The 25614-nt window shown below is 32.5% G+C and overlaps 1 protein-coding gene across 1 annotated transcript; it reads right to left on the minus strand.

Annotated features, from left to right (window-relative positions):
* Positions 1-1069: 1069 nt before the first annotated feature.
* Positions 1070-22478, minus strand: LOC143084215 (uncharacterized). The gene is made up of 4 exons (XM_076260626.1): positions 22407-22478; positions 6432-6601; positions 1315-1462; positions 1070-1075 (listed from the first exon to the last, which is right to left on the minus strand). Exons 1-4 carry the CDS (start codon positions 22476-22478, stop codon positions 1070-1072), a joined length of 396 nt encoding a protein of 131 aa, XP_076116741.1.
* Between the last annotated feature and the right edge of the window lie 3136 nt (positions 22479-25614).

The following is a 25614-nucleotide window of genomic DNA, read 5'->3' on the forward strand; positions in this document are numbered from 1 at the left end:
ATGTTTGATTTCTTGATTGACAACATATTTGTCACGTTTGGAGGACGTGTTTTTCAACAAACAATCGGAATTCCCATGAGAACCAATTGTGCCCCTTTTTTTGCTGACTTGTTCCTTTATTCTTTTGAAGCTGACTTCATACAGAAACTTATAAGGAAGAAAGAAACGAAGTTACCAATATCCATTAACTCTTCATTTCACTATAAAGATGAAGTTCTCAAACTAAACAAAATGTTGTGACCATGTTGAACGCATCTATCTCATCGAACAAGAGATAACGTATACAACAGATTCAGTGAAATCTGCCTCATATCTTGACTTACATCTATAGATTGACAATGAGGGTCGGTTGAAAACAAAAGTTCATGACGAAATAAATGATTTCAGCTTTCCAATTGTAAACTTTCTATTTCTATGTATCAACATTCCAGCAGCTCATGTATACGGAGTACATATCTCAAAGTTAAAACAATATTCATGGGATTGTATTTCCTATCATTATTTCCCTGAAAGTGGGTTGATGCTCACACGTAAGCTAATAAATCAAGTAAGCCAAATGGTGAAGTTGACATAATCCTTCGTAATTTTTTTATGGACGCCATCACGAGTTGGTTGATAGTTATGGAATAGCTGTTGTACAGATGATATCGGAAATGTTCCTTATGTTTTAACTACAATCCCTTCCCTTTTCATGAATGTTACCTACCGAATTTATCTATAAACCGAGTTTTTAATAACACGAGCAACGAGATAGGTGCCACATGTGAATCATGATCTTCTGGGAATACCATTTCGGAGCACCTGTGATTACCCTGAGGTTGTGGTGGGGTTCATGTTGCATAGTCTTTAGTTTATTATGCTGTGTATTGTGTACCATTATTTGTCTTTTTGTCTTTTTCTTTTTTGGTCATGGAGTTGTCAGTATATTTTCGATCTATGAGTTTGAAAGTCCCTCTGATATCATTCGCCACTCTCTTGTATCCTGATTCTAAAAGTAATGCCGCCAAATGTCTAAAATGTAGCCTTTTTATCTGTCATAAAAGGATGTCATAATTAAAGTTTGAAATTACTAGTACTACAGAAAAAAAGATATTAGAATTGTTATTTCTATAAATATATTTCCAATTCGATTACAGTCGTATGTAGACGTTATAATGGTATCACCCACTTACTTGTTCAGTGTAATCGAAATATCCTTTCGAATATTTGTACTATCATAATACATGTAATAACATACAATATATTTATTCTGATACATTTAAACTCACTCTGTGAATAGCGCACACGAGTTGATATGGGACTATATATTATTGCTGGCTTATCTAAAAGGTAATATTGTTCCCAAGGACATCCTGCAGCACTTTGTGTGTCATAAATCATTAGCCAGCCTGCGTCAATTGTACAACCACCCCACACCGAGTTTATATAAAAACTCCTATAAATGTTCAGAAATCCTTGAAATCTGTATAAAAAAATAAAATTAATCATAAATTCATACATTATCATGATTTATATGAACATGTTAGTACATACAAATGAAAAGTAACCGTAACTATAGTAGTAGTGGGGATTATTATACTGCCTTTCGAAATAAAAAAAAAGCAATTCTTCGAACACCAAAATGGCCGCTTACTAGATGATTACTAATAGTGCTAGTTTCGTTTGATTTAACAAAATACAACCTAGATAATTGACGATGTCCAACAATATGAAGAGCTTGAATGAATTTCAGTATGTACTTTGGATAAAAACTCATATTTACACCCTTTTAGAAAAGCAGAAAATGCTAGCTGATGCTTCTCAATGGGACTGATCCCACAGGCATGATATATATTGATAACACTAATGAGTATGACTTTATAAGGATTTGTTTTGAGGTTGGCTTTTTCTATGTTGTGTTTTGTTAACTGTTATTTGTCTATTCGTAGTTTTTCCTTTTTTTACCATGAAAATGTCAGTTTGGTTTCGTCTTGTGAGTATGAATATACCTTTTTTCATAAAATATATAACCAAGGCATTATATGCATGTCTAAAATATGTGCTCAATTTTATCATTATCACCATTGCAGAAAGTACATTTGTCTGTTGGATTAAACTCAATTTTAAATAACTAGAAATCTATGTCCCAAAACTCTATTTACAAATCTATATTGTAACCAGCAAAGTTTGATTATTTGCGTAGTTCGGTGCATTTCCTGCTCCACCAGTGACATCAGTTGGGTTTCCTTGCTTATATATTTTCACGTCCAGTGTATATACGGTAACAAGTGTAGATTGATGAATAACGAATGTCTAACCATGGTTAATTACAATACTGTAAACCAAATTATTTTCGAGAGCGATTTATTTTTCCGACTTTCATCAAGTTAGTCAGAAAATCGCGAAATTAAATTGCCGTGAAGTGGTCTATCAAGGGCAAAACGCGAAATAAAGTATCCGCGAAAATAAATTGTTTTACAGTATTCGTAAACCATATATAAAGAGATAATGAAAGCCAATAGATGGAATATTTAGCATCCAATGCAATATTGAATAAATAATCGTAATAATAACAAGCACATAAAAAAAATATATATACATATTTTGGTTACAAATAACACAATGGTTCTTTTTAAATCTGTGTAATAATTTGTTTTTGCTTATTCATATGAATTAGAAATATAGTTAATTACAAAATTGATCACTTACCGGTACACAACTTTATCAATTAGATTCCTGCATAATTTGCAACACATTAATTCATTTAGACATTCGTACTTTATAAAGCCAATATGCATTCTTGATTATTATTACGAGCCAATCCGGAACGTCAGAAATTGCGTAACGTTAGCATTGTGATGGTATATGTTGCAGAGAATTAACTGCTAAAGAGTGTTAGTATCAATATTGAATAATGGGGAATTACTTTGGTTAGACTTAAACCCTAGGTATTAAGTATTTGTCTATGCAATTTATAGATTATGTAGTGCAGGAAATCCCCTGTGTGAAATCTTCATGGATCAGTTAGATAAGCATTCGAAATGTCTGCCTTGATAAAATAACGAGAGATTTAAATGCTAATATGCTCGTATAAATTCATCAAATATTGAATGAGCTTATGAACACTTTGAATCTGAAAAGCAGATTGCAGATCATATACGTCAATATGCATAATATGGTCAATATCTCATGTAAATGCAATGGCTTTTGTAGATGTCATCAGTTTTAATTACCCCATTTAATCTAAAACCAAAGATTACCGAAGAAATTCTTGAATGCATTAAAGGCACGGGTAGTAAAGTGGTCATATCGAGGGGCGTTAAGTATAGTGATTTTGTCATAGTTTGCTTAAGTTAGACATGGTTGTGTTAAGAGTTTTTATTGATATTTAATGAGACAATATAAGCATTCGGATTTTTCGCTAAAGGAACATCTGAATATAAATTCAAGCTGGTATGTATCTTTGTGTATTGCTTATATATTAGTACATTAATGTTATCATTATAAAATTATAATTTGACAGAGAATAATGCTTGTGTATATCGAAATTTATAATTGTTCGTTTCTAATGCATAAAGTAAAGTTGTTTCTTTACTGTCTGTTACATCCCATATTTCGTTATGGTATAAACCTGCAGTCAATTATTCCTAAAAAAAACCTACATTTGAACACAATTTAAGATTACAGAAAATTCGGTGTCATGGTTTGGTTCATTATTGTCATGCTTTAGTTCATGTTCGACATGGTTCAGTTATGAAATTTCTGTCGTGAATGATGGAAATGTTACGATCAAAATAAACAGACATAATGTACAACTATTAAAATACTAAAAATCAATATTTTCGCTGATACATTCTATCCTATTTTGAACTACTTCAATATACTAGTAGTGTCGATATTTTTATATGTTGTTGTTTTGTTCCTAGACGAGTAGATCTGAGTTTTATATATTAACGTTGATCTTCTACTCGCAAAACTACACCGCTCGTGAAAATAAGTCGTCTACAGTAAAGCTAAGATATTATCATTATAATTATCATACTTATAGAACAATATATATATAGGAAGAAGCACGTATAAGAGATCACAAGAGTAATATTTTGATGCATCTTTAAAAGCTGGAATACACTTTGACCTTAGAAAGCATATAGTAATATACATTAGTAAATACAGTATGATTTTCAATGAGACAACTTTGCACCCTAGACCGAATGACGTATATGTTCGGTCACCGTGCGGGCTTCAACAATTAACAAAACTCATACCTCTTAGCAAATAATTAAAAGCTCAGAAAAAATTAAAGATAAAGCAATTCAAATAAGAAAACTTACAGCCTGACCTATGTTGAAAACAATAAGCAAGAAATTAATATGATATACAGGAAAAAACGAAAGCCAGTTCATCACAGACTGTAGAATTCATACAGAATATGACGTGGTTTAATTGTTTGCGGGCTCCCAAACAGTTAATCTGGGCATACAAGTTACAGCACAACACACTATAAAAGATAGTATAAAAGAACTTGACTAATCAGATCAATACAGAGCAAAGTAAACAAATAACAAAAACACCAAAGAAAGTACTGATCTATGAGTATATTCCAAGCCAATAACAACTAATAGAAAGAACAAAATAATTATATAAGACAAAAAGTTTCTTTTATTAATTTCAGGATGGAATACTGCTATCAATATTCATCTTATTGTCTGTGATTTCTCGCCTTGTCGGGTCAGGAATGAGAAATGTACACAGTTTAAATGTACTTGTACTAAGCACAACAGTACGTGTATCATTGAATTTTTCATTCACATTTATTGAATAATTTGTTCACACTGAGTACTAGTAGACCGATCGAGCTATTTTCTGATATTATCGGAACTTTATGGCATACAAAAAAAATGATTGAACGAGTTGAGTGGTACTGCATAATGCACTTAGACAATATGAAAAAAAAAAACATAATCATTTTTATTCGTTCGTTAAAATAGACATTGTGGACCTATTTCTAATTCGAACTTGCGATCTTAAATACATTTAAAATTCACACTATGAAATTAATTTTACAGTTTACTAGATAAATAAGTTTAAACTTTGTTCGGGTTAACATTTTGTTCCGTGAATGTTTGAAGACTGATGGTGTAACCTCGATATCTTTTATTTAATTTTATAGTTGAGTTATTGTATCAAGGACGGTATCATTTCTAAGTAGGTGGACTCTGTCGGGGATAATTATCGTGAGAAATGATTAATGACGTCTACTTAGAGTTGCAAAACGTAACAGTTAGATAGTAGATAAAAACATTGCTGATATCAACCTATGATTTAACTTTCATAAAATTCTTGTATGAATTGTACATTTGAGAGCGCTTAAAATGCAGTTCTCCATATAATTATATTTCTAAGGAACACAATTCTTTTAAAATAAATTGACCAGCAAGGGGCATAACTCTTTTACCAATAAATGATCGGCACTGATTTTCGAACTAGCCAAATATATTACTAAAAAACTATGATACGCGGGGTACAAAAATATATAAATGTCAGATTTGCCGTTTACGCCCACCAAATATGGTTAAAAGGCCTTTCTTTCTCTTTAATCAATTAGTTAATTGTGTTACTTTAACTTTTCACAACTGCCTTCCAACAAACTATCAATATTAAGGTGCAAAAAAATTGAATTTGTTTGCATCTAAACCATGACAGATGTAGCCAAAACCATGACGAATTTCTAGACTCTTAACTGAACCATGTCAATCTCTTAACCAAACCATACCAATTTGGATATTTTGGTTATCCTGCGTTAATTTCTTAAAAAAATCAATTTCAATTTAGATAGTTTGACTTACAATATAGATTCAAACATTAAATTTGCTTTTCACTTGCTCTTTTTAAAAGAACTGAGGCAAATGTTTTGGGAAGTGACATAACTTATCCATGACCATCTTAACCAAACTATGACAAAATCACTATAATAAACGCTCCTCAATATGACGACCTTACTACCTGTGAAAGGGAACACTCGGATTTACTAATAACACATTTCGATTAGAATTTGCGTTTATTGGCATCTGCAGATATGGATTACATTACGGATTCAACATTTAGAGTTCTCAATTGAGTAGATACATTGTAATACTTTCAATAGTATACCATATGATAAACCTTAATAAATTCGCAAATAAAATAAGAAAATATGATCGTTTGCGCTAGAAAGATAAATAGAACAATATTCAGCAGGTTTGAAAATGCGAACCAATAGTTATGTATACATTTCACAAATCATATTAAATCGAATACTCATGTCTTTTTTGAGACTATGTTATAACTTGTGGCATTTTGAACTAAAACAACATAGTTTTGGTCTGTAGTCAATCTTCATATTGATACGCTTTAAAAATTTCACTGAAATGAAAAACATGATCGTTGTTTTTTTTTGCGATACATAGACATACCCATAAATTGAGAAGAAATTCGTTGGTACATTGCTTGTTGAATTCTGTAGATCTGAATAGCTTGAGTTTTGTAATCGTTCTTTGTGAAACCAGTCAGTCTTGTTACTTTCTTTTCCGTCAAATAGGAAGTATGCAACCTCTGTTCCATTTTTGTGGATGGCCAATCGAACCTTTTTTCAAAAATCATATATTTATTGAATAATTGAAAAATTCAAATTGATATGCTTAGTATAAATTGATAGAATTAAAGCAAATTGACAGAATAAATGCAAATTGATGTAATTAATTTTTGTATAAGTTCTCAAAAACTTACGGCATTGTCTTTCATTTAGAAAAAAAAAGTCTTGAAAGGGACCTCCTCAAAGGTAAAAGTACACTTTCGAAAGGTTAAAATATAAAAAAAAACGAACTCGAAAGAAAGGTCAAAATGGGAAGTCCCTCATCAAATGGCAAAATTGAAAGCCTAAATAAAACATAAGAATAAAAGACTCATCCGTTTGAAATATTTCTTATTTATTCAAAAATAAACTGGCAACACCAAGACCAAAATTAAAAGTCAAAATGGGAAGTCCCTCATCAAAAGGCAAAATTGAAAGCCTAAATAAACCATACAAATACAAAACTCATCCGTTTGAAATATTTCTTATTTATTCTAAAATAAACTTGCCACACCAAGACCAAAATTAAAAAAAAAACCAACAAATAACAGTCCGTATACCTGAAATAACACACACAACTAAAGACTGAGCAACATAAAACACACCAAAACCACCCCTTTCTGTATCGTATTCCCTTAATGTGCACCATTTTGTATAACTTCGACATATCGTGAAACACAAATATAGTGTATATGCTTGGCGTTTACACTTTCAAACGTACTAGAAATATAGATGTGTATGGACTAAATTTTAAAATTAAAAGTTAAAATGAAAATTGAAAAAAATACTAAGTTGAACATTTGTGTTGTTATGTAAGAAGTATGTTTTAAGAACTTCCCATTTCTCTCGGACACAATTTGTATGAGCTTATATGTTTTCAAAGATATGAAATAGTTTTGTGAAACATCTGTATATCTTGCAAAACTGTTTATAAAGGCAACATTTAATGTTCCATTTCAAACATATCATTTCATTTTTTTCTATTTTTCAAGTTTAATGTGTGTTGGTGCATCGATCTTATTATTTCATATATTTGATACTGCTACATGAGCAATACCAGAGGGACAGTAAGACTCGTAAATCGAAAATAAACTGACAACGCCATGGCTAAAAATGAAAAAGACAAACAGACACACAATAGTACACATGACACAACATAGAAAACTAAAGATTAAGCAACATTAAACCCACCAAAAACTAGGGGTGATCTCATGTGCTCTGGAAGGGTAAGCAGATCCTGCTCCAAAATTGACACTCGTCGTGTTGCTCATGTTATAACAAATCCGGTAAATAGTATAAATCGCTTGGTCACATTCATGAAAGGGTAGGGGTTTGTAGTTACGAAGTAAGGAATATATCCGATATTACGTGTGAAACGAGTATTCCATAAGGGTCAACCAACTCGTGATGTCGTCTGTAAAATTGACGAAGGGATTATTTCAACTTCACCATTTGGAACTCTTTGTTTGATAGCTTCCTTGTGAGCAACTACCCTCTATCAAGAAATTCATGATAGGAAACACAAGCATGGGAATATCGTATATATTGGAAGATATATACCCCGTATGAAGGTGCTACTGGATTGTTGCTACTTAGAAATGGAAAGTTCTCAATTGGAAAGCTGAAATGATCTCTTTTGTCGTGAAGTTTTTATTTCAACTGACTTAACTGTATCTGTTGTATCTTTTATCTCTATTTCGATGGTATAGATGTGTTCAACATAGTCACCAAATTTTGAATTGAATTATTTAATGAGAGAACATCATCTATTTAACGGAAGAAGTTCCTGTATGAATTCAGCCTCAAAATAATAAAGAAACAAGTCGGCAAGAAGAGGGCATAGATGGTTCTAATTGGAGAATGCCGACAGTCTGTTGAAAAACACGTCCTCCGAACGTAACACATATGTTGTCAATCAAAGATTCAAGCATCTTGATAATGTCAGTTTCAGAGAATTTTTTGTTTGAATCAGAGTGATCCTTTACAAGGTAGGATTTATCCCTCCTTGAGACAAGATACTTGTATCTACGTTGACCATTCTTTTTTTATGAAACAAAGCAATATCAACTCTTTCAATTTGTCTTTTAGTTTGGAAAGTGGAATACTTGTGTAAAGTGTAGAAAAGTCAAATGTGTTAATACTATATATAACATGTACCTGAACAATTCCGACTGAAGTCCATTTATTAACAATTTCCGATTTGAAATGTTCTTGGATTGGTTGCGTTAGAGACTGTGCTTGTGCGTTGTCAACATTCAAAACACTGTCGCCAGTGTAGAGGTCATACACATTTCCAGGACCTGATTAATATATCAAATAGATAGATAAATGATTAACATACTAATTCAGGTAGCACTCATTAATGAGATATGTAGTCTCACAATTCGGTCCATGTTTTTTTTACAAAAATAAAAAAAAGTGTGCAATAAAATTCATTTTCTGATAGCCGAAATTATTATAGCCTTCATACATGTTGTGAGTTTATCGGAACTTCAAGATTGAGTAATTCAAGTATTATGGGCTATTTTCCTACGACCCGTGGTATTGTCATATCCGTTATGAGGTAGCTGTTAATGCTTGAAATTGCAGAAACCAAAGAGGCGTTTAATAAGTGGTTTAATAGCATATACTAAAATGCTCTTGCAAATCAGATGTTTGAGTCGTACCCATTACGAAGAAAATTTGTCACATTGGTGTAAGTAATCAAGACATTAATTAATGATAGTTATCTTGATAACGATGGTGTAAGATGACAGCCCCCTTTTTTTTTTATTGTGTCTGTTTATTTAACGCATCAATGTAAAAATATCGGAAATTGATGAGACTGTCATTAAAGTGAGAGGGTTAGCGCTATAAAACCAGGTTTAATCCACCATTTTCTACATTTGAAAATGCCTGTACCAAGTCAGTAATATGACAGTTTTTGTCCATTTGTTTTTGATGCGTTTTGTTATTTGATTTTGCCATGTGATTATGGACTTTCCCAATTGATCTTCCTCTAAGTTCAGTATTTTTGTGATTTTACTTTTTTCTACGACCGCAAAAATTAAAAAAATTTTGGTCGTATATTGGTATCACTAAGACATTTGGTTTTCGCACTCTAACTTTAGTAAAAGTAAATAGATATCTATGAAATTTAAACACAAGGTTTATGACCATAAAAGGAAGGTTGGGATTAACTTTGGAGTTTTGGTCCCAACAATTTAGGTAAAAGGGGCCAAAAGGGACCCAAATAAGCATTTGTCTTGGTTTTCGCACAATAACTTTAGTATAAGTAAACGTTCATTATCACTGAACTAGTATATATTTGTTTAGGGGCCAGCTGAAGGACGCCTCCGGGTGCGGGAATGTCTGGCTGCATTGGAGACCTGTTGGTGACCTTCTGCTGTTGTTTTTTCTATGGTCGGGTTGTTGTCTCTTTGACACATTCCCCATTTCCATTCTCAATTTTATTAGAAATCTATAAAATTTTAACATAAGGTCTATGACCACAAAAGGAAGGTTGGGATTGATTTTGGGAGTTTTAGTCCCAACGAATTAGGGACCAAAAGGGTCCAAAATTAAACTTTGTTTGATTTCATCAAAAATTGAACTATTGGGGTTCTTTGATATATCAAATCTAACCGTGTATTTAGATTCTTAATTTTTGGTCCCGTTTTCAAATTGGTCTATATTAAGGTCCAAAGGGTTCAAAATTAAACTTAGTTTGATTTCAACAAAAATTGAATTCTTGGGGTCCTTTGATATGCTGAATCTAAAAATGCACTTAGTTTTTGGATTATGGGACCAGTTTTCAAGTTGGTCCAAATCGGGGTCCAAAATTAAACTTTGTTTGATTTCAACAAAAATTGAATATATTGTGTTCTTCAATATGCTGAAGCTAACCATGTATTTAGATTTTTAATATTCAGGACCGGTTATCAAATTGGTCCACATGGAGGTCTAAAGGGTCCAAAATTGAACTTTATTTGAATTTCATCAAAAATTGAATTATTGGGGTTCTTTGATATGATGAATCTAACCATGTATTTAGATTTTGGATATTTAAATACCACAAAGGGATGGTAAGAATTGTCTTTGGGAGTTATGGCTCAAACCGTTATGGAATAAGGTGCAAAAAAGGGGGGGAAGGGTTTCCAGGTTAATGGACAATAACTAAAATACAAAACATAGTTTAAAACCAGTGTAAGGTTGGTATTTGAAACTCATTTTAATATCTCACCTAAACTGCTCTTAAAATGGAAAACAACACGTTTTATAATTTATTGCGTCCGAAGCGCTTTTCTGGATTTACCTTCATCAGGAACGCTCAAAGCCAAACATTTGAAATCCGAAGATGTATAAGTACCGAAAATCGTTGAAGAGCTATATGTTAAAAATACCTAAAATAAATAGCCAAATTCATCTAAAGCCAACTTTGCCTGAGGGAGTTGAAACCTTAGTTTCATAATAATTACAAAATTTATAAACAGACAATTTTAGTAAAGTTTGTTAAATCATGTCAGTACCGAAGCACTGACTACTGAGCTGATGATACCCTCGGGGACTGATAGTCCACCAGCAGAGGTATCGACCCAGTGATGTATAAAATGGAAAACAACACGTTTTATAATTTATTGCGTCCGAAGCGCTTTTCTGGATTTACCTTCATCAGGAACGCTCAAAGCCAAACATTTGAAATCCGAAGATGTATAAGTACCGAAAATCGTTGAAGAGCTATATGTTAATAATACCTAAAATAAATAGCCAAATTATGTATATTGAAAATTTGCCAAAAACTTAATAATTAATAAATTCCATTGGAAATTTGCCAAAAACTTTATTTTAATGAACTTCATTGGAAATTTGCCAATAGAAAATGTTGCATTGGAGTTATCTTTCTTTGTCCAGAATAGTAGTTAAATCAACTTTAATCATGACATTTTATATTTTATGATGTATTTTTAAAAAAATGAGTAGTAATTGTTGAAAACTCCCTTAGAAATTTGACTTGAGATCATTTTTGGAATAAGGGAAAGGGGGAGGTGAAAAAAAATTGGTGGGGTTCATTTTTTCATATTTCAGATTTCAGAAATGAAAAAGAAAACTTTCTTCAAATATCAAAGGATTAATATTCAACAGCATAGTGAATTGCCCAAAAACAAAAAAACAAAACATTTTAAGTTCATTAGACCACATTCATTCTGTGTCATAAACCTATGATGTGTCAACTATTTATCACAATCCAAATTCAGAGCTGTATCCAGTTTGAAATTTGTGTCCATACTGGCCCCAACCGTTAAGGGTTCGACCTCTGTGGTCGTATAAAGCTGTGCCCTGCGAGCATCTGGTTTAAGGTTGACCGCATTCGAAAAGTTCAATTTGCAAAATTTTGTCTGTTGTGATTTAAAAACTGAAATTTTTGATTGAATAGATGCATCTAGCTTAGGGATAAATCCCGATTCATACAAGTTAAGTTGGAAAGTTCTAGTTTACAACTTGCAGAACGTGTTAAAAGTCGGCTTAGTACAATTTTGTTAAAATTAAGTTTGGTGTTCATTGATGGAAAAGAGTTATTATCGCTACTTGATATTTAAGAATTTAAGAATAGGGACTAAAACTTCTTTCATTTTCACAATTCTGAATTCCAACATCTTGCAGATTTAGAAAAAAAAATCAAATTTAAGATAAATTTCTTTTTTAGCATCCATTTATTAAACTCATCTTAAATTGGTTAGTATTAATGTTGCAATTGATATAATTGGGAGCAATTCTAAAGCCTAATGAACAATTAATTCAGAAAAAAGTGAAGATTCTTTGTTTCAATGAAACACACATGACACACATGTTCACCTAGGTGTAGATTTCACTTTTGAAATAGGTTTATGGTTAATGGTTAAAAGCTGAAAGATAAGTTATTTGGGCCTCTCAGAATGTTTTACTAGCCTTATCTCTACATAATCTTTCTTCTGTGCACACCTGCATACAGGCTTTCATATGGGTTCTGTGAAGGGGAATCATATTTTTATAACTATTTACTGGTCTCACAAAAAGTTCAATTGTTCAAAACAATGTTAAATTCTACACTCTTCAATTTTCATAGTTAAAAATATACACTTTAACAAATTGAGAAGGCCAAACTATGAACTCTTTTAAAATGTAATTGTTAAAACATTTGTTTACACAAGTCAAATGCTATATATACATGTACATATTTACATTACCCCATAAAATATGGAATAGAATAGAACAGATTTTATTATGTAAACATGTGCCCATTAATTATTTCTGACTTGGGCACTTAGGAGCATTGTAAAACTTGAAAACTACAAAGGAGAAGACTTTATGAATTTCATGAAAATCAATTTATTTAAAAATTCTACAAAAAATAGGAAGTTTTATTTGAAATTCTAATTGTTACTTTTTAACAACATAATGTGTGAAAAATTGATTGAAAGTTAAATTAAAAATAATTTATTACAGCAAAGTTTTGTTCACACCCGGTAAAAACATGCAATGAAGAACTATATCTATTGCTTTCCCTTTTAATTGTGGTACTTTTCTTCTCAGTTTTGTATTCAAATGCTCCCAAAAAAAATGTCACCAACGAACGCAAACTTCCAGTTATAAGTCTAACCATTCAAAGTGTCTAGTTCTTCATGAAATATTACAGAAAAAACAGCAGTAATAAACATTTATTTAATGATAAGAAAATAAAATGTGTGCAGTAAAAAACTTTTATGTATTAAATAAACACTTTCTTGTTTGTTTTCCCTTTGAAAACCTCAAATATTTCCCTTAAAATATTACCCCTTTTTCATGTTAATATACACACAACATTATGAATAAATCAATTTTTCATATACAAGAAAATGGCCATTAAATGATTATACATGTGCTAATGCTTAAAATGATATATATCATAATTGTTATCTGAAGAGTTCTTTTTATACGACCGCAAAAATTGAAATGTTTTTGGTCGCATATTGGTATCACGTTGGCGTCGTCGTCGTCGTCGTCGTCGTCCGAAGACATTTGGTTTTCGCACTCTAACTTTAGTAAAAGTAAACAGAAAACTATGAATTTAAACACAAGGTTTATGACAATAAAAGGAAGATTGGGATTGATATCGGATGATTTGGTCCCAAAAGTTTAGGAATTAGGGACTAAAAAGGGCCCAAATAAGCATTTTTCTCTGTTTTCGCACAATAACTTTAGTATAAGTAAATAGAAAACTATGAAATTTTAACATAAGGTATATGACCACAAAAGGACGGTAATGTTAGATTTTGGGAGTTTTAGTCCCAATAGTTTAGGGAAAAGGGGCCAACAACAGGTCCCAAATAAGCATTTCTCTTGTTTTTTGCACATTACTTTAGTATAAATTAATAGAAATCTATGAAATTTTAACACAAGGTTGATGACCACAAAGGGAAGGTTTGGATTGGTTTTGGGAGTTTTGGTCCAAACGAATTAGGGGCCAAAAGGGTCCAAAATAAAACTTTTTTTGATTTCATCAAAAAATGAATTATTGGGGTTCTTGATTTGCCAAATCTAACCGTGTATTCAAATTCTTAATTGTTGGTCCTGTTTTCAAATTGGTCTACATTAAGATCAAAAGGGTCAAAAAGTAAACTTTGTTTGATTTCAACAAAAAATTAATATATGCCGGGTTCATCAATATGCTGAATCTAAGAGGGTTTGGATGGGGTTAAATGATTAAAGAATAATGCCCTTAAAGAATGAAGATTAGAGAATAACGGGCAAAAAAAATGAAGATAAGAGAAAAAAGGAGTTAATTTTTTGAAGATTTGAGAAAAAAGGGGTTAATTATTTGAAGATTAGAGAAAAAAGGGAAGAACATTTAATGTTTACAGAAAAACAGACCCCCATCCAGACCCTCATCTAACAATGTATTAAGATTTTTAATATTTGGGCCTGGTTATCACATTGGTCCACATTGAGGTCTAAAGGGTCTAAAATTGAACATTCTTTCATCAAAAATTGAATTCTTGGGGTTCTATGATATGCTGAATCTAACCATGTATTTAGATTTTGGATATTGGACCATAATAGGTAAATGTCCAATTTAATTTTTTTTTAAAGTTTTAAAGTTTAAATCTTAAACCAAATTCATTCTGTGTCAGAAACCTTTGTTGTGTCAACTGTTTAATCACAATCCAAATTCAGAGCTGTATCAAGCTTAAATGTTGTGTCCATACTTGCCCCAACTGCTCAGGGTTCGACCTCAGTGGTCGTATAAAGCTGCGCCCTGCGGACCATCTGGTTGTCGTTTGAATAAGTTTACATTTTTCATTTCGGCACCTTTTATAGATGGCTATGCAGTTTTGTCTTTGTTCATTGTTGAAGGCCGTACGGGTGACCTACGAATGCTTATTTCGGTGTCATTATGTCTCTTTTGAAGAGTTGTGTCATTAGCAATCATACGACATCTTCATGTTAATACATACAATTAAGACCTATCCTGATGACTTGTGTTGCAATACTGAAGACTGAACTCAATGAAACATGTAAAGTATTACTGGTATATGATATCAACGAACCGTACCCAAAATTATGGGTGATCTTAGGTATTCTGGAAAGATACGCAAATCATGTTCCACATGTGGCGTCGTTCGTGTAGCTCGTGATAGTGCGAACTCGATAATAAGTCTAAGTTGGTAAGGCATATTCTGGGAAATGGGATTGTAGTTGCAAGATTTGGAACATTTGCATATACTTATATGCATGGGAATTCCTAAAGCTCACTTGAAATATAGCTTTCAACCAGCTAAGTAAGTTATGTTAGAGAGTCAAAAATGTTCATGTTTATCCACTAATACATTCAAGTTTGGTTTATACCAAAACATCCTACTTTTTTTTAAAGATGTAGAAAAAAAAGAGGAACACAATTATCATTAAATTGTTTTGGACCACATTATATTTTTCAATGAAAAATCTGACAAAAATGAGACATATAAGTAAAAACGTTGTTATTCTAGTAGTTACTATCATATAAGAACTGGTAATAATTGAAAATTCTACTACCAGTCGAATTTGAACTTAGTTTCAACAGAAGCCTTGTGTGTTTTTCTATGCTAGAAATATCTTATATAAAAAAATTAAATAAAGTAGAAGTCAATATGACAATATTGGTGCTGTTTTTAATGATGTTTGATGTGAAACATGTAATTACATTTTATGTGACTTTTATACTAGACAGAGTCCACGATCGTAAGGATCAACAAATGGATATACTGCATGCATTTCTATCTTTAAAAAATTAAAAAGGAAAATAGGGCAAGATCACATAATTATCAAAGTATTATGAACAAACTTTAACTTGCTCAAAAGGTTAATTCGCCGTGTTTATCTTGTTGTACTTATAATAAACATAAAATCCATTGAATAATTAGAAAAAGCAAATACATTATTGATAAGATATCTAATGATTTTAATGAATGGTTATAATAATGAATGATCCACCGTAACAAATATCTGTTAAATTCATATATTTGTTTGACTTCTAATGAAATAGAAAGAACAATTTAGGAGCAAATGTATGCGTAAAACCTTTTCTTCTTACGAGACATTTTGTTCTAATAAAGACGCTCTTTAAACAATGAACGTAGAGAATAATTTGTCGATTTGCATGTGCTTCTATATAGTCACAAACTATTTGAATTTTTTGTCTATGTTTCATGCATGTAGACACACATCTATATTCTAACCTTGGCTGAAACTTAACATGGTGTCGATAGTGTACCTGTAGATACGTTAAATTATATGTATAATACACGGACTTCTGCTTGATCATTGGCATTCAGAAATGAATTTTTCTATTAATATTAAACATTTCACAAAAAGGGCAACTACATTTTCAGTCTTGATTTGACATAGGGTTAGACTAGTTCTTTTGTTGAGGTTTCTTTTTGGAATAAACAAAAATGGTGAATTACAATTCAAAATTTAAGGAGTTGAATCTTTAGGTGACAAACAATGCCTGATGTAAATAATGTATATAATGAAGTATCACCATTGCATGGAAACGAGGCGATCAACGAGTTGTGGATTAATACTAGCTCATTAAATATGAACAAATACAGTATAAAAAGAGTAGCGTTTACGACATCCAATATCCTTTCAATATTTACTTTAATGTTTCAGATATCAGACATACTTAACCAAACAAAACTTTATAAATTGCATGCGTCACAGGAACTTTTCTGGATTTACAGAAAAATCACAATGTTTGACAACAAAGGATATTTAAGAGCCAGATAAGACAAAGAGCTAGCTATATGACTAAAAAGAACTTACAAATAGTCGGCAATCAGTTTGGGGTCAATTAAGAAGATGAAACCTCCGTTTCTTAATACTTCATTAATTTGTGACCGGACAATTTAAGATTTGTTTTGGTGTAAAAATCATGTCAGTATCGAAGTACTAACAATGAAACTTAAATCATTTACTGTTTACTGTTTTGTTAAAAAAAATCATTACTTAAAAAAATATATTAAAATCAAATTAGGTTGATCTTAATTTATTCAAAGATAAAATTGCAACTAACTCTCCTCGTATTATAATTATTATCTTTTTTTTTAAATTTAATTTATCTATGTTAAAAAAAGCAATAGTACATATATGTTCAAAACGTTAAATATGCCTACCCCCTGTTGCTACTTTGAATACCATATGCCAGTCTTCCTCGCCAACAATATTTAGTGTTAAAAGCAACTCACAAAAGCAAACCATATGCACAGTGTTCATGATTATGCAATTATATCAATATTAAGTAAAAACAAAGTAATTAGTAGTTCATGGATAAGCTTCCTCTCACATATGCTTTAGTAGAATAGTGGATGATCATTTCATCATATGATCCGAAAAGCTCTATCGTAGCAGGTGTAAGTACATTATACCTTATATCAATTATAATGATTGATTGAAAACATAACCATAACAACGTAAACTGTTATCTCCCTTACTAATATAAATTTGCTATACAATTAAATTTTCCAAAAGTCGGTGAGTATAAACTTAAATCGGTTGCGTGCATATTGTATTGAGTAGTAAGTGTATTTACAAAATGTATTTATCTGTATTATTCGATTCCACAAGTATTTTCAATTGAAAATAACTTATGCTTGTTATATAAAAAATGAAAGTTGACCGAGTATTTTAATAATAAACGACATCTTTTGTTAATGGACGTTATTGATTAGTTAAATAATGTAGCATTACTATAACTAGATTAGACCTTTGTCAATTTTATATAATATTTTTCAGTGCAGACTTGCAATATTTTTTACTTACATTTTAATTAGAAAACGATGCATACATGTCTTTCAAAAAGAAAATAGAATATTAAAGCTATTTGCGAATTCTTTTTAGGAGTATAAGGCTGAAGATACTTTTAAATCAATTCCAATTAATTCCTAGTGTGTTTCCCTGAAGTTAAGCTAGGTTTAAAACCAGGTTTAATCCACATTTTTCTAGAAATGAAAATGCCTGTACCAAGTCAGGTCTATAATTGTTGTTTTTCATTTGCTTGATTTGCATGAGCTTTTGATTTTGCCATTTGATTAGGGACTTTCCTTTTTGAATTTAACGTACGTGCTTAAAAGAGTTTTTTACAAGCTCTTCCTTTTGCTCGCTATGTTTACATAACTTTTAATATAGTCTTGTTTTATTTGTTTTGTTACTGTATTTGTACCAAGTAACCTCTTGAATATACATCGTTTGTTTTTCTTAAAGTGCTGATATTATCAATATAACGTATATGACAGGTATACGTATTTCCGATTACAACAGTTCTGCAATAAGTTTGGTTTTAATCAACAAGTTAATTAATAAGTGGTAAATATTTTCAGTAGGATTTCCGGAATTCGAATTATACAAAAAAATAGGTACCACTGTTCAAAGACGTATAGAAATCACAAAAGTAATATGATTTCTACGGAGACAACTATCCCCAATATACTAAAGGGTGTAGGGATGATTACAATTGTGAGTCACCAACGGCCTTCAACAATGAAATTACGCAAAAAAGATTCCGTATAGCTAACTTTAGAAGGTTCTCGTTTGACAAAGTGATAAAGGTTAAAGCTGTAATTAGACGAGTGCCACATGTGGAACAAGATCTGCGTACTCTTACGGAGCTAATGAGATCAACTCTAATTTTGATGGGGTCCGCATTCCCCAAAATTTCTATTTCTATGATGTGTTTTGTGAACTGTTGTTTTGTCTTTGAGTCGATTTTTTTCCCGTGACGTTTGAATGTCCCTTTGGGTATCTTTTGTCTCTGTTTAATATTTTATTCGAAACATTCAACATTTAGTCCGGCCGGATCGGTGAAAAAATTGCTCAAATAATGAGGAAAGCACAAATTTTTGCATGATGGTACATTTTTTGTGTACTGAGCAGTATTAGCTATGGACCCACCGTCAAAATTCAATATGGCGGCTTATTTCAAGATGGCTGCCGTGCGTTCTAAAATAATTTCCAGTATTGTACAAACCACAGTGGATTTGATGCTGAAAGCCCCAAAAATCAACATATTTAAATGACTTGGTGTACTTAGCAAGATTTTGTTTTGATCTATCTTTGAAATACAAAATGGCGGCTATTTTCAAAATGGCCGCCTTGAAAAATATGCAAATATTCATTATTGAGAATTGACCTGAATATAAGCATTTTATTGATGTATAGTGTCATTTAGCATCTGTCCCAGTTCTGTCCTTTTTTATATTGCTTGGCTTGCCTTTTCATACACAAAGTTGTAGCTTTCATAAAAAGCTGCAGTAGTAGCTTTCATTAAAAGCTGCACTATCTGTTATCTTGGGTCACACATGAAAGCTGTGATTTGGGATTTATCTGCCTTTAGATATTATTCAGTGCCTATGTTATTTCTTTAGTCGCAATATTTTGCAATTTGAGATACTATACTGTGAATTGAGAATCATTTAAACACATATCAGTGAAATGGCAGGAAAGGAGGACAACAAGGACAAGAACTTTGAAATGGTAGAAACTGAATCACTTGAGGAAATGGAGAAACCCACAGCTGAAGACGCTTTAACAGAGGACAGCTCAGAAATGACTTTTAAACAATTGAACCAAGAATTTTTACCAGATCTAATGCTCAAAGAACAGCTGAGATTTACCGCAAAATAAAACAGAGCGAAGCCCGAATTGATAAAATATGTATTGGTCTCATTACGATTCAAGCTAGACAGAAAGAGGCAAAGAATATTAATAACTAACGGATGGGAGCAATATCTCAGCAACTTCAGCAGTCTGAAGCCAGGATAGACCACAAGGCTAGTGGTAATTGCTTGGCGGAATTGATGGTCAGACTAATAAGATATTCCGTGTTGTGGTGAGACGAATTGACAAACTGATAACAACTGAGGAAGGAGACACAGTTCAATTTAAAAGTGTATTTGAACAGCAGGGTACCTTCCAACAACTGGCATCTGTTGTAAATAATTAGTGGACAATCGAAATAAAGAAGTTTAAATTCCTGCAATGAACACATCATTTAAACAGTAGCCAGTACAACGCAAGTTTGTCAAAAATACACAACAAAATCCATGCCTTGGGTCTTTCCCCAATTGTAGTCCGCATGAATCATCAACCGCGCCAACTCTGTTGAAGATGTCTTCACCTTAAGTCAAAATTCCTATGTCAGGGCCCTTGGCCCTGCATGAGACAGTTCAAACTATTCAACGACAGTCTACATATAAGAACATACTGTAAACCTCTAGTACTAATCAAGGATACCAGCAAAAGGCTTATGTGTCTTCTTATGCACATTTACCATCTACTGTAAGCCAATAATATTTGGTTCAGAGAAGCACACCATTACAGAAAAAATTGACTGCAAGTGGATCCTATCAAGTTTCTCCAATGCTGAATGCAGTGCCTACTTACGGTATCATCCCGTCGAGTCAATGGCAAATCCCACCTTTATCACTCCAATTATGACAACCTCGCCAGCTCCTGGAGTTCTAACAGGCTTCCCATAACAACAAGCTGACTCCACTGACCGATCCAGGAAAGGGCAGAGGAAACGAAAAGAGTGTGGCAACAGCTCTTCTTCAGACTTCTCATTTTAGAGAGAAAATACCCGATGGCAAGAACATCTTGGTGCAAGGGACCGCAGCCGAAGCCCACAGCTCCCAAAAATGCAAAAACTCAATTGAAGAGGATCCTTCAATTGGGAGGCGTTCATTTAACAATTTGAACGAACTGCCGGATGATGACAATGGGAAACAGGAAAAATGTGTGTAGGCCCCAGATTGCCAGGTCGATGTTGGCTTTGAGTATGCTCGCAAGGTAAAGAAACATGATGATTCCAAGGCCATAAAAACCCCATTGGAGCAGCGCTTCAGAAAGAAAGACGATCAAACCAGATTGGAACCAAAGCAGTCGACCGAGGATGTAAAGAAAAAGATTCTTCATGGCATGTAAACAGTAAGATCACAAAAATACTGAACTCGGAAGAAAATCAAATCGAAAAGTCCCTAATCTTGGCAAAATCAAATGACAAAACCCATCAAAAAATAATTGACAACAACTGTCATATACCTGACTTGGTACAGGCATTTTCAAATGTAGAAAATGGTGGATTAATCCTGGTTTCATCATGTTCATAGCGTTAAACTTCTCACTATGTACGACAGTCTAATCAAATTCCGTTATATTTACAATGATGCGTGAAATAAACAGACATAATAAATCAAATAGTCAACATATGGGTACAGCGATAATCATAATAGAGAGGAACCCAGAAACATTCAACAAGGCGTTAAAACAATTGAAAACCTCAATAGCAAACTAGATTGCGATATATGAATCAAACAGTGCCAATTATGACCATCGACAAGTCTACTTTGCTGATGGCGCAGTATCACCGACCGATAAAGAAAATATGAGCAGTCCATTGGATAATGAGATGCATAACCTCACACAAATTGTCACAAAACTAGCTGATGTTATGCTTTCAACTAATCAGCATAACCGTGGATTGGCCGATCAATGTAACCTCGGTTCTTCTGATCTGATTATCATGGACGATCACCAGTTTAGTGGAAGATCACCTGATCAATATGCACGTGGAAGATTTCCTGAGCAATACAATCGCGGTAAATCCACAGATAAAAATACACCCAAGCTTAATGCCTATCGATCAGCAACACAACACCTCACTAAGCTAGAGATCATATAGTCCCTAAAGACAACGGTTATCATCTCCATCGACAAACTCCAGAAATCCCGGTTATTTCAGACAACGGTCACCTTCACCAAATACGGAGCAAATCAAAGTGCAACCTAACAATGGAATCTTTACACAGCAAAATGTCGGGCCAGCAGGCCAACGCACGATTCCAAAGTCTATCGGCCATGAAACATCACCTCATCACAAAATCGAACAGAGGCACACGGGGCCTCGTCCAATATTGCCATTAGACGAACCATTTGAAAGAGCTTAGCAGTACGAGTTACTCTACATGACCAGAATGTGAGCATGATTGTGGACACTGTGCAATGATAACTGAGAAATTAATTTCGGCAGAAATGGAGATTTGGAGACCGTAACGCTACGTAGTTTATGTTAACAGCTTGTTATTGGGAAGATTATAAAAAACGACTCTCGACATTACTAGCTATAGAGTAAACATACAATGGGATGTGTGCAAAGAGCCATTAACAGACGATGTTATACTTAGGCTAGATATTTTGGGCACACTTAGCGCAGTGATAAAGTGATAAATGCGGCATTTGTTAACAGTGGAAACGAGATTTCAACTCAGCAAGTTTGCAGAAAACAAACCATCACAGTTCCGCCAAACTCAGAAATAACTGTTACCATTAAATCTAATAAAAATGCTGACCAGGAGTGCATGTTAGGACCATGCTCGCTGAATAGTTGCGAGTTGGTTTCGCACGTAGTTGGAAAAGGAAATAGTTGCCCCTTAAGGTAACACAATACCGAATGGCATATCTCCCGATTTCCAAAATTGTTTGGCATACATGTACTTTGAATCGAGTTACATCGGAATATGTAATAAAAAATAGGGTTCACCATTTTATTTTTTTTGTAATTTTCAAAGGAAAACGTCAATTTTGGAGACAAATTTACTTAGGTATATAGGGGAAATGCCTTTTTTTCGGCTTACCTTTTTAGATTTTCGAATGGATGGCTATTTTCTTATATACGGAGAAAAACAAAAAACTAACATAATATCCAGGATTGCATAATGAATCCATTCACGTATAGAAACTCATATGTCAATATCCTTGTTTTTGAAATAAATGGCTTCAAAGTTGATCGATAGGCCTATAATTTGACCAAAAACGTGTGACGTTATGGTGTATGGAATATAACGTTATTCCTTCTCAGAGAAATGGAGAAAAAAATATGTGTCGGGATCTGAATGAGTATATTTTATTTTCATTTCCCCTGTCGACTGTCGTAAAGTTCCTAGTAATGCAATATAAAATTCTACTGAATCAGATATAATTTTATTTCCTCTTGCACATGGAATTTCACTCATATGAATTAATATCAATATCGTCCGATTTTCACATCAAACGAGCATATACTTAAAACTTGCGTGAACAGGTTCCATGTGAATCTTATGATAATAGTTCATGCATAAATCACCGGAATTTTGTACACGTTAAATTCACGTAAATATTTGAAATACAATTATTTAAATAATATCTTTGTTCTAAAATTTGATTAAAACCATAAAAAATACCTTCAGATTTTTGTTAAGTTTACGTGAAAATTAAATGAAACATTTCACGTGAGATTCATCCGAATTGCTGATTTTTAACTCCATCATATTAGACAATGGTGGTATCATCACTGCATCCCGTGATGCAGAAATATAGTATTTTAAAAAATTTGATTCATTTAACAGTTTTTTAATTATTCGGTTTGGTGGTTGCTTAACGTTCAGTGGCAAATAGTTCATGCATGTTCGGGACGAAACTCATAAATCTAAAACAAACTGACAATGCCAAGGCTAAAAATGAAAAAGACAAACAGAAAAACAATAGTACACACGACACAACATAGAAAACTAAAGAATAAACAACACGAACATAAAAGACAGATTTGATGCACCAGTAAAAAAAGATTAAATATTCTGTTATTTGTGAAAATTATGAGTAAAAATAATGATCATGATAAAATACACATTCCAAAAAATAAAATAACAAAACTCCAAGAAAAAATCAAAACGAAAAAATCCCTTATCAAATGACGAAATCAAAAGCTGAAAAACATCAAAAGAATGATAAACAGCTGTCATATTCTTGACTTGGTACATACAATACATGTAGTATAATGTACTCTGCGTGGTGTAAATGTGTTACTTGTTTGCTCAGCAAGTCGGACAAACCTTGCAAACTGTTAACCCGAATAATTCAGTCGTTATATTCCGCTTACTACATTAAGTAAGTAGCAGAGATCGATTACGGGGAGGGACTGAATTATTCGGGTTAGCAAACTGTATGCAAAATTTCACAAATTTCAACATTCTGTCATTTGTGAAAAATTATTTACATAACAAATCTTGAGATCATATATACATTCTTTATATAAGTAAAACAACTGCTAAATTTAAAAGTTCCAGCTTGAAATTCAACCTGTATCAGATGTAAGCCGGAGTCTGTACTCTGTGTGCCTTTGTATTTTATCAAAATGCCTGATCCAGCAGCCTGTCATGAAACAAAAAAAAAAAAAAAACTCGAGACGATATGAGCACCTATGATATGAGTAGTAACACCAGGTACATAGTTTTAAAGCTGAAGCAAAACTACTGTAGTTCTAAATAATTAGACGAATTAACCCTATGTATAGTAAGTGCGGGATTAACGGTCAAACGGACAAATGTAAAACAATATGATTATACGTGCTCTATAAGTAATTTGGTGACAATGCATATTTTTGAATATGCAGTTCATATAATGGAATGGTAATTTGGAGATCTGAAATGTAGTAGCAATGTAAGAAGGATAGCATTTCCGTCATTTCGTCTTTGGTGGAAAGTTGATTAATTGGAAATTTTACCGCATCTCCTTATATTTCATAATGGTTTGAAATCAAAAGTTTTAAGACTTTAACTAATATTTACCAAGAGACTGAAATGTTACTGTGACAATTTTACTACACATACTCAAAATTTTCCAACGTTTACTAAAACTACAAATAAGAAGTGTAAAGATACTACTCCAATGAGCATTAGTCACGATTTTCTTGATGTCTTCAAGGTATTGATGTCAGTTAATTAATGCCCAGCTGTTGCTATCTTGTAAATTGCATATCACATATCTCCATTTATTATATACTTAGACTAAATAACATATGAATTTTACTGTATGATAAAAGCATTAAAATTTACGTAAACTTCATATTTTTCGAATTGGTGCTTAGCGGGCTGATATGAAAAGTTTATCACATGCTTCGATTGTTATCACATGCCTTTCCGTAACGTTATCGCATGGCTTTCCGGTGATACTCGGTAAATTCCGGAAAATACACTTCAATGCTACGTTTTCAGTGAAAAACATTATAAAGTATTATAATTATGTCAGTACACGTTTCTTATATTGCCTATTATAATTGTACACAAACCAATTATTTGGATACATGGATATTGGAAAGTATATAGTGTAAAATAATAATAACAAAAAACATAAAAAATACAACAAAACAAATTATTAAATAAATGCCGTTTTTAAAAGTTTCAAACATAATTTAGAAAGTTACTTTAAAAGAGGTTGATCTTTTCAAACAGTGTGCATTATATATTGTTGGATTATTTTTTTATTGTCGATTTGTCCTTATTAAAATGTTGTTTTCTTTACTCTATGGGGGCATATGCTAAAAAGATTTCATATCGAATGTACTTAATTTGGGGTCCGACGTCCGTGAACTTTTCACTCTTTGAACTTCTTTTTGGGAACAACGTAAAAGGATCAATATATGAATCTGTTATTTTCTCCATTGTTGAAGCATATGATAAAAA

Source organism: Mytilus galloprovincialis, chromosome 7, assembly GCF_965363235.1.
Source record: "Mytilus galloprovincialis chromosome 7, xbMytGall1.hap1.1, whole genome shotgun sequence".
In the NCBI taxonomy this organism is placed as follows: domain Eukaryota; kingdom Metazoa; phylum Mollusca; class Bivalvia; order Mytilida; family Mytilidae; genus Mytilus; species Mytilus galloprovincialis.